The sequence below is a fragment of the Guillardia theta genome, assembly GCF_000315625.1.
Source record: "Guillardia theta CCMP2712 unplaced genomic scaffold GUITHscaffold_19, whole genome shotgun sequence".
In the NCBI taxonomy this organism is placed as follows: Eukaryota; class Cryptophyceae; order Pyrenomonadales; family Geminigeraceae; genus Guillardia; species Guillardia theta.
In genome coordinates, this window is record NW_005434655.1 from 316,257 (window position 1) to 326,768 (window position 10,512).

Consider the following 10,512-nt stretch of genomic DNA (forward strand, 5'->3'; position numbering starts at 1 on the left):
ACCGTGAGATACGACCCTGACACGATGGAGCCGATCTGACGAGCTGAGATGTGACGGTGTCAAACGATTCACAATACATTCACAAGGGTCTAGTGTACAGGAGGGGGTGGGGGATCACTGCTAAGGTCCTGCTGGAGCCCAGCTGGGCTGTCACAGGAAGAAGTCCTGTCTCAGCTTGTTCTTGCTGTCGCTGCGCCTGGTGGGGGCAGAGCTGAAGACGTTGAAGTGAAAGTCAAGCGCCTCGTCGACCTCGAGGATCGACGCCAAGTTGCCGCACCTGCCACAAGATGAGGAGCAGGAGCAGGAGCAGGAGAAGGAGCAGGGGCAGGGGCAGGGGCAGGGGCAGGGGCAGGGAGGAAGGAGAGTGACTATAAGAGAACGGAGGTAGATGAAGAGGTTTGCGAGGAGGTGGCAGCAAGGCAGAAGACCTGTAGCAGTAGTTGGGCGCTGACCAAACGGTTGACAGCAAGTTGTCAAACATGACCTGCAAGAAGAGAAGAGTCAGCTCGGTTGCGAAAGAGAAGCGCAGGAGTAACTGATGTTGGTTGAGACGGAAGAACGTCAGAGCAGAAGCATGGATAAAGAGAGGAGGAGGAGGAGGAGGAGGAGGAGGAGGGCGAGGTGGTGGAGCAGCACCAGCAGCAGCGGAGGGGAGGAAGAGGGGGGGAGGTTACGGGTCGTCGTTGTCACCTGGTAGCCTTCCATGCAGAGTTGGTGAGCTCGGAGAACGTGAATGAGGCCGTTCTCCTGCAGGAATTGCTGCACGACATCGGCGCCGAAGGTGTAGCCTGCTCCTCTTGTGGACTAGTAGAGGGAGTCAGGAGAGGGGAGAGGATAGCGGGAGGGATGGAGAAGAAGAGGATCAGGGAAGAAGAAGGGAGGAGAGAAGGACGGCAGGAACGGAAAAGGGAGGAAGGAAAAAGGAGGGAAAGAAAGGAATAGGGATGGAAGACACGGAAGGAAAAGGACGAACGGAAAGGAGGGGAGGCAACCGGGTTGAAGCCTTCACGATTCGGGTCTGGGTCTGAAATTTTCCCATTAACGTTCGTCAAGCAAGCGTTGGGCATCCTCGTCACCTGACCAGAGCAGATCTGCCGCTGCGCCGTCACTGGGGATCTGAGGGCAAGGAGTAGCTTCAGTCGGCGAGCAGGCGCCGAGTGAGGGGGATGACGGGCAAGCAGAGGGATCGAAGAGCGGAAGATGTAAGAACAAGAGAAAAGGAAGGGAGGGGAAGAGGAGAGGAGGGAGGAGAGGAGAGGAGAGAGAGAGGGGAGTGGATATTCTAATTTCGACCTCCTGAAACCTGTCGATGAGTGATATTTGTTCGATCGTCCACACGGACGGGGAAAGGCCTGGTGTTAGTGAAAGGTCAAGAAAGTAGGAGAACGAGAAGTAGGATAAAAATTCGAGCGAGGAGCAGGAGCAGGAGCAGGAGCAGGAGCAGGAGCAGGAGCAGGAGCAGGAGCAGCAGCAGGAGGAGCAGGAGCAGGAGCAGGAGCAGGAGCAGGAGCAGGAGCAAGAGGTACCTCCATGCACACAGAATATGGACTCGTCGATGACAGCAGCGAGGGGCAGAAAGTCGAAGAGGTCGGTGAAATGTTTCCTGCCCCGACGACCCATCAGACACCCCCACCTCAACCCCTCCTGATCTTCTTCTCACCAGACCGCCGCGTCCCCGTACTTCCTGACGCACTCCGAGTAGAACCCGTAGACCTGAACGACCGTCTCAGAAGCTCTGGGGCTCCAGAGCTCGAGTTGATCGCCCAGCAGCTCCCCTCCTCCCTCCCCACGTCACCTGGGTGATCTGCCGCGACTCGTGGTTGCCTCGAATGAGCTTGATCCTCCCTGCACGCCTCGTCACTCCCCGCACGTCGGACACCTTGACCTCACGAGGGTATCGCACAGAGAGGCATGCAAGCAGGGAGATCGTCTCCACGCTGTGGCTGCGCTGCTGTCTCAGTCCCACACCAGCCCTCCCCCGCCCGACGTTCCTTCCTCTGTCCACAAAGTCTCCCAGGAACAAGTAGTTGGTGCTGGGACAGAATCCGCCGACTCGGAACAAGTCCAGGAGGTCCTGAGTCGCAGCCAGTGAGGGAGGAAAGAAGTCAGAGCAGCAGGACATGGAACTGTCCATGGATGTCGCCGACAACTGTGACAGGCGCTCGTATGCTACACACTGCCAGCAACGAGTTTGAAAGGAGGGACCGCAAAAACGGCATGCGCACCGTTGGGCTCGTTCAAGAGGATTTCTTTCAACTGCAGGCAGACGTCCGCAACTTCTTCTTCCTTGAGCAGTTCAAGCCTGAAGTCACATAGTCATCGTCACCCTTCTATCCTCCTACTTCCACTAGACAACTGTTGTGGCTGACTCTGTAAACGACCGTGAAAGTCAGGAGTTCATGAACGCCTGCTTCTGCTTCTGCTCCTGCTCCTGCCCCTGCCCCTGCCCCTGCCCCTGCCCCTGCCCCTGCCCCTGCCCCTGCCCCTGCTCCTGCTCCTCGCTCCTCGCTCCTCGCTCCTCGCTCCTGCTCCTGCTCCTGCTCCTGCTCCTGCTCCTGCTCCTGCTCCTGCTCACTTCACTTACCGCATGCATCGCTCGATGCGAGCATCCATAGCCTAGCCCCTCATCCCCCCCTCACTTTCATCCCCCTCATTTCCTGATGATACAGGGAGTCGTGGGAATGTAAATTCTGATCATCATTCATCGCGAGAAACAACATCAGTTTCAAGATGAAAGCCTTGTGCTTTTTCGAAATTCTCTCAAAACCATTTCCTCAACCATGTCGGATGTTTCGAGTTCACTTTATTCAACAATGAATCTTCAAAGGATGCCATGGAAAAACGTTGAACTGCCAGTGAGCCGGGAAAATTGTCAATGATCACCGGGGTGACCGATAAAGAATAAAAGGACTTGCGTTTGTGAGGGACGAGCATCTTGCTCAAAAGAATGAATGGTCTGACTCTGATGACCGTATGTCTCAGTAAAGTAACTTCCATTCAGCGTACAGCTTCTGTTGCAGGTGGAACTGCACATTGAACGACAATGGTCAGGCCCTGAGGAAGAGTGCAACGCGTGACAAGTTCAGCCTTACCTTGGCTAGGAGCTTCTTTTCATCTTTGAGTATCTGTGCTGGCTGCTTGCCGTCCTCGATGTCCCTCCTGATCATTCTACGAACCTCAAGTTTCGAGGGCCTCTGAGGGGGGCCCTTCTCAGCCAACCTGCTGAAGCCCTTGGGGAACGGGTGCAGCCTGATCTTTTGTTTGAGCACGTTCCGTTTCATCTGCAGCATCTGCGTGTCGTCGTAGCTGTGAGATAGCAGAGCAACCTGTCCAGGTTTCCATGAGCCCAAGCAAAAGGTGACACAAGAAGGAACCTTGGCCTTCAGATCCAGCCTTGCTCTCATCTTACCCTCTTCGGCTCGCCTCTGCATTTCCTGTACGTAAGGGCGAGTGAGGATAAGAAATGGAGAGCGAGAAATCTAGCGTTTTCACCGGTAAATTCCTTCTTCCTGTCTGTGTGATATCCTCTACGGAAGGAGAGTCCGGGTCATCCGAGGGGTTGTAAAGTTTCCCCAGCGGAATCTTCAGTTGTGATGAGGATTTCTCTTCTTGCTCTCCAACCTTTCAGAACAAAGAATCACAGCGAACCAGACTGTGCCTCGTGGAGCATACCTTGGGCATTTTCTGCAGAACTCTCTCCATATTTTGTTCCAGTGTCGCGTGTTTATGATCAAAGCCATCAAGTTGGTAATGATTGTCATACGCATTCCCGCTCCTTCCTAGCAGTGCATTCGAGTATGCCACAGTATTGTTGCGATGATGGGAAAAGACGACGACTGCTATACATGCGGCTATCGTACATATGAGAGAAATTGCATGTCTGTTGGGAGGCAGGGAAGCATTCTCAGAACATTAGACATCACACAAAGACCACAGACCTGCGGCAGAATTGGACTTCTTCCTGTGCTTTGCTGTCTCGCAAGATGATCCTGAAACGAGTGAACTGATCTCCTGTACACTCATGTATGCAATCTGGCATCTGCACAGAAGGATGGTTAGTTGCAGGTTGGCTGGACGTCTCTCTCCCTTCCATCAACTGTGTTGCTCTTCCCTCGTCTCCTCTTCTCCCTCCGCCTCCTCTTTTTACCTCCTTCCAGCGCGCCCGCGTCATTTTCCGTACTGCATAGAGGGAGGAGGTCAATCTGACAACTACCCCACCCTCCACTGAATTTTCACCAGAATCATAATCACCCCGTGTCAAAATGAGGTACCCCCTTTTATTACCTAATAATATCCCCTATCTTTAGCAACCCAAGACCACCCTATTCTCACATTACCCCACCTGGATCACCCCACCCTTGTAGTTCCCACTCTCTATTCTTGGCTGACAACTCTAGTCATATCAATCTTTGTTGAGCTTTTCATTTATAAATTTATAGAGAGTACCCTACCCCTCATTTGGTCCATCGCAAAAGTGTACCTCCACCCTTCCTTACAGTACCCCCACCCTGATAAAAACACTCAAATGGAGGGGAGTCTTCTGCTTCTCCACCCACCCCAGGAGGACAAGTGGTGTCACCCACTAGAAGTGAGATCCCCTACCCCTCCCAACAACAGTCTTAACCACCCCTCCCTACAACTTTTTCGCCGCCTCAGAAGGAACCCCATTGAATGTTACAGGACTCAGCGGCTCAACCCTACCCCACCCCCTCTCAAGTACCCTCACTGTAGCATTTCACTAGCACCCCACCCCCTTAAAACACCCACCCTAGGAATTGTTGGGGGTATCACAACCCCCAAGGGAGAGGATCACCCCCCTTCTCCCAGGCCCAACACTGGTACATTCATGGTATCCCTATTTCACTCTGACTCTAACATATAAAACCGTGTACCTTTAGATAATGACACAAAGTACTAGCATCTTTCACCCGACCCTTTTCATCCTACCCCCTCGAATAAGGTTGAGTCATCTACCTCTCGCATCCCTTGGGTTCATTAGGAGGTAACCCAGCCCTCCACCCCTTGATGATATGAGAAAAGCAGGGGTAGTCATCCTCTCAACTGGACCCTCTACCCTAGCCGTTGGGAGCCGCCGGGCTCCGGGTCCCATCCAAGTTGTACCGGCATTTTTAAAATGGAAATATGAGATGTCACTAAACCAGGGTGGATACCCCATGACACCGCAGCCCATTATTTTGCTCTAAAAAGTAGGGGTACTGAGACCACCCCACCCACAAATGATTTGATTTGAAAAGTTGGCGATTGAACACCCCAGCGGGCGGTTCCCCGTTTCAGAATTGGTTCCGAAAAAGTGTTACAATTTGAAATGTTTCATATTCTTAAATACTTTTTTCAGGTGATTTTTGGACCTGCTTTTTTAAATTTGCTTGACGTGTTGAAGGATGCAAGCCACCATCGACAGGAACGATTTCAAAGACATCGCGGCAATGGCCTACTTTGCTGATAGCAGGACGAACGGAAGAGGGAGAGGAGGGGGAGGAGGAGCGAGTGACAGAGGGATCAGAGGATAAAGGGCAAAGAGATGATGGGGAAGCTCGCTGGTCAGTCTGATAGCGAGAAGAACTCCTCGCTCGAGCTATTTTTTGATATGAAACCTCATAGTGCGAATCGATGGCCCTGACAAGGGACAAATGTCCCTGACCAGCAGTTTCCGTGATGTGACCGAGTGAGCATGAAGCGCTGATGTGCAGTGTCTCTCGAGTGCTAATTGACGCAGGGATGAGAAGATGTCAATGTTCTCGTTTTCAAACGTTGCACCTGAAATTTAGATTTCGAAGCAAATGATATCACAGGTCATAGCTGGTTGAATGGAATTAGGAAAGAACGAAATCGGAGAGGCTGTGGAAAAGCAGAGGCTTGTAGAAAGATGGTCATAAAGGATGACATAATTAGCAACTACACTCACTCGAGAACTCGAAACTCTTACAAAAGGAATTACCCGTGATCTGCAAACTTCGACAGTGAGATTGTTCTGGCAGATTAGCAATGGGCAACGAACAGAGTGTGGTTCCAGGGATTGATATGTGCTGTGCCAAGCGATCATCAGCCAAACAAAGTGTAAGCTAGCATGCCTTGACGACTGCTGGATTCGTGATCGTTGTACTGGGCAGGACCGAAGAGAGCAGGTGGATGAAGGGGACTTGCTAGTTAGAAGTAAACCCGAGAAGCGTATCCTCTCCAGGTGAAGAACAACTCTTCTCTCGTCAGTATCTCACAAGTTGTATGGCCAGCTGGGAATCCGGAAACGCGAATGGCGATGGTATGTACATACTCAAACTTGATTAGTTTATAGATTTGCCTTGTTTTTGACGTGGAGATGCATTTGCACCCGATGGCTGATACGTTTTTGCTTTTTGTAGGTTCGAAAGCTACCAGTAGCGACAATGTACTGATATACTGATCATGTTTCCGTGTAAATTGCCTTCACGTTCAGATAACTCCCGAGAAAGTTGGGATCGGAGCGTACTTCCAGAAATCTCCGGATGAACCAGGGTGTTTGGCTGTGAAGGTAGTCTTCCTTTTCTCTATATTACTCCTCATGACATTATGTTCTTGTAGTCGCTTGTCGATGGACCAGCCAAGAAGTGTGGAAAGATCAAGACCGGAGATATTATTGTCGCTGTCGACGGATACAACGTTTACGGGAAGAAATTGGCGGAGGTGATTCTATTTGAGAGGGAGTTATGGCAAGGCTAATCACTTCTCGTCAGCTGGCAGAGCATCTGCTTGGTCCTAAGGGAACCGAAGTCTCTCTTGTGAGCAAACAATTTCTCGCAGCGGCATGCTGACGATGCGCAGACTTTCAAGAGCAAGAGTCAGTCTACACTCGACCAAGAATACACCGTGAAGCTCGTACGGGGGTAAGACACAGGGAGGAAGTTTGCCAGGGGAACTAAAGTTTAGGATGATCAGGCTCTGATAAGTCTTCCTGGAGCTTGTTGAAACATTAACATCCTTCACTCACTGCGCTGTCAACTCGAATCGCGGGTTTGAACTCGATGCTACCATGCTGGTGACATGGCGCTTCTATGTATCACTACAATGCTAAGGGCTTGTTGTTCCGTGCGATCTTTCCGCTTCTTCTCGTTCTCTTTGACTCTCTTGGTACTAAAAGGATTTTCAAATTTCCTCTCAGCCCGTTACCCCCCTTGTTGATTCCGTCGACGCACTTGGCCGGTTCTGGAACAGCAGGACTCATGAACGACTCGGCTCCTTCCCCCGGCCTCGCTCTCCCTGGAATGACAGCAGCAGCTCCGCCTTCCTCGTCCTGTGCGCCAGGCCCTTGAGCTCGTTGTCGGAGAACATGTGCTTGTGGATCCTGGCGGCGCATGCAGGCAGGCGGGACCCGAAGCCCCACGACTTGCTGCGAGGAAGACAAGGAGGTCGCGGAGGGTTGGGAGGATTCTCCCCTGAGCTCTCGTCCACGTTGGTGGGGAGGAGGGAGAAGTGGTCTGGTTGAGCATGAGCTGGAGAGGCGACCGAAGTTGACATGACGCTGAGCGAGTGGAGGTTTCTGGAGCAAGCGCAGGGTCATTCGAAGTGAGAGGAAGGCGAGGGAGCGAGAAGAAGAAGGAGAGGGAAGTTGGAGGAAGAGAAGGAAGGGGCACACAGCGCCGGCTAGGAAAGTCGAGGGAGAGGGAGGAGCAACTTTCTCACCCGGCGGAGTTGTTGCGGATGGAGGAGGTGCCGAAGAGTTGGTTGAGATCCAGGTGGGTGTGCCGCTGCCTCGTCGTCTGCAATGGAGTCAGTGGAGCAAGGGAGTCAAGCAAAACTCCTACGATCGACAAACTCGCACGCCTGCCAGCACAGTCAGAGGAGGAACGAGAGATCGTGGGCGATAGAGAGGACTTGAAGGAGAGGAAGGAAGGAGGGCAGGAGAGGGACAGGGAGGTCACGTGGAGTGGACTAGGGAAGGAATAGCTTGTCATCGGCCTCACCTTCCCTGGTTGGTCGCATCCGCCAGCCCTCGAGGGATCGTTTGCTGGCTCCGCTCATGCGCCCTGAGTGCAAGGAGGCGGACGCACTGATCCAGGACGATCTCTAGCTGACTCTGAAGTCTGATCCTCTCGATGTTGGGCCAAGTCCTCCTCTCCGCCACAAGCATGAACCTGCTGCTCCCTCAGCGAAAATCCGTCTCCGCCTCCTCCTCCTCCCTCAGCCCATATGTCACCATCCTCCCTCCCTCTCCCTCTCTCCCTCCTCCTCCTTCCCCTTGACTGTGCTCCTCCTTTTCCTCTCCTCCAGATCTTCTCACTTCTCCAGTGCCTCGGGCGTCGGGTTGGAAATCATCGTCGCATATCCCTGTCGCCCTATGAGCAACTGCAAGGGTGCAGGAAAGGAGAAGAAGGAGGAGGAGGAGGAAACAAAGAAGTAGAGGAAGAGGAGGAGGGAGGGAGGGAGATGGAGAACCTGTAGGGTGATTGGCGCGACGATGGTGACGTCACCGACGTACGTCTGGTTGAGGAGCGAGGAGAGGAAGCTCGGTGCTAGCCCAACATCGACCACCTGAGGACTGAGAATGAGGGTTGAACGAGGAGGAGGAGGAGGAGGAGGAGGAGGAGAACGCACGAAAGTAACGGGACGAGAAGAGGAGGAGAAGGGAAGCGAGGTAAACGTGTCTCTCCTGTTGGCAGCGATGGATAACTTCCGACTTGACGAAGTAGCCTGCAGCTGAACACATCCGACCTTGAAGGAGGAGACGGTCAGAAAAAGTGGGCACGGGGAGGGAGGAGAGGGGAATTTCCCTTCGGATTCAGGAAAAATCGCCCATCCTCCCTCTCTCAAAGAAGCAGCAGCAGCAGCAGCAGCAGCAGCAGAAGAAGGAAGAAGAGGAGAAGGAATGAAGCTACTGCTCTAACTCGCTCTTTCTCTTGACGAGGCTGCTGGCTCACCAAGGATTCCTGGCTTGCTGGCGCAGTACCCGACCCTTGAAGGATTTCTCTGAAGATGCTGGACGAATGGAATCGCGTGCGGATTCGTCTGATAAAATCGGATAAGGACGAGGAGAGCATGGAAAGAGGAAGGAGGAAGAGGGAGGGGGGAAGAGGAAGGGAGGAGGAAGAAGGTGGAAAGGCAGGGAGAGCGAGGAAGACGGACGGAGGAAAAGGGGGGAAAGGAGGATGAGGGAGGGAGGGAGGGAGGGAAGGGGCGAGAGGAACCTGGGACACGATGACGTAGTTAACATTGAAGAGTTCTTTGAGGCGATTGATCGGCAGGTCTGACTGCAGGCTGCCGTCTGTCCATCGCACGCTCGAGATGTGATACGAGACTTGCTCCCCCTTGGCGTTCTTCGCTACCAGCTCGACCGACTCAAAGAGTCCTGGCAGTGCACAGGAAGCAGAGGCCGCGCTCCAGACCTGCGGCAAGGTGAGCAGAGCAGAGCAGAGCAGAGCAGAGCAGAGCAGAGCAGAGCAGAGCAGAGCAGTGCAGTGCAGTGCAGTGCAGTGCAGTGCGGTGAAGAGCAGAGCAGAGCAGAGCAGAGCCAAGGGAGTGAGGGAGTTTGAGAAGGGGGTAGAGGAGAAGAGAGGAAGATAGCGGGATTCTGCAAGAACAAGGAGAGGGCAACGGGGAGGGCAAAGGCGACGAGAGGAGGAAAAATGCAGGGAGAAGGAGGGGGAGGCGAGCGAGGGAACAACAAGAAGGGGAAGGTACCAGCACGTGAGGAGCGGTGAGGTAGTTGAGCAGGCGAGGATGCTCGAAGTTGTTCCCCGGGGACACCGAGATGTTGATGATCCTCCCGGTCCTCTCGAACGCCTCGGCGAACGTCAAGTCCCCGATGTCGTGTCGCAGCACCTCCTGCAGGTTCTCGACGTCCATCAGCACCCCCTTGCTCAGTATCTTCCGCAGCCTCTCGCTCATGTTGCCCCTCCCAGCGAAGAAGTCCAGCCTTATCTCCCTCCTGATCAGCTCCATCCCCTCCCCAAACAGCTCCGCCAGCTCCTCCGACGTCCTGACCCCGATAATCGCGAGCACGATGGCTCCTGCCGAGCTTCCGGACATGACGCGAGGAAGGAGGCCCTGCATGAACAGCGCTCTCACTACCCCGAAGTGGTACATGCCCAGGCTCGCTCCCCCTGACAGCAGCAGCGCTGTCTTGCCGAGGGCATGGCGCGACTCCGTGAAGAAGTCGAGCTTCTCCTGCAGCGACAGCTCCTCTTCCTTGCACTCACAGATCCCCAGCATCATCCTCACCAGCTCCTCGTTGTGTCTCTCTATCAGCCTCTTCGTCCCCACGTACGTCTGGTTGTAGAGTCCCTCGTTCCCCGTCCCGCCCAAGTTCCTCGTCAGCCCCGACCGCAGCCAGAACACGATACTCGAGTAGTCTGCCTTGGCCTCCAGCCTCAGCATCTCCGACAGCCGCTCCTGGATCAGCCGCGAGTCGTAGAGGGAGGAGGAGGGGTCTCGCTTCCAGGCCTCTGCCCCTTGCAGCTCATCCAGCTTCGTGGCTGCCGCCAGCCATTCCTCGTACGACTTGGCCTCCTCCAGCCTCTT

The 10,512-nt window shown here is 53.9% G+C and overlaps 3 protein-coding genes across 3 annotated transcripts; 1 reads left to right on the forward strand and 2 right to left on the reverse strand.

Annotated features, from left to right (window-relative positions):
• Positions 1–150: 150 nt before the first annotated feature.
• On the reverse strand, positions 151–2,298 carry GUITHDRAFT_68287 (hypothetical protein; the record flags this gene model as incomplete). Its single annotated transcript, XM_005835964.1, has 12 exons — positions 151–277; positions 429–484; positions 691–804; positions 993–1,024; positions 1,077–1,116; positions 1,294–1,352; positions 1,527–1,603; positions 1,661–1,713; positions 1,796–1,845; positions 1,891–2,074; positions 2,121–2,176; positions 2,226–2,298. Coding segments are annotated over 12 exons (921 nt in total), but the record flags the coding sequence as incomplete, so codon positions are not given.
• Positions 2,299–6,006: 3,708 nt separating this feature from the next.
• On the forward strand, positions 6,007–6,885 carry GUITHDRAFT_136227 (hypothetical protein; the record flags this gene model as incomplete). The annotated part of the gene is made up of 7 exons (XM_005835965.1): positions 6,007–6,078; positions 6,132–6,202; positions 6,229–6,280; positions 6,455–6,529; positions 6,580–6,681; positions 6,732–6,776; positions 6,820–6,885. The coding sequence occupies 7 exons, from the start codon at positions 6,007–6,009 to the stop codon at positions 6,883–6,885; spliced, it is 483 nt and encodes a 160-aa protein (XP_005836022.1).
• A 2,076-nt stretch (positions 6,886–8,961) lies between these two features.
• On the reverse strand, positions 8,962–10,512 carry GUITHDRAFT_50638 (hypothetical protein; the record flags this gene model as incomplete). The annotated part of the gene is made up of 3 exons (XM_005835966.1): positions 8,962–9,000; positions 9,180–9,377; positions 9,673–10,512. Coding segments are annotated over 3 exons (1,077 nt in total), but the record flags the coding sequence as incomplete, so codon positions are not given.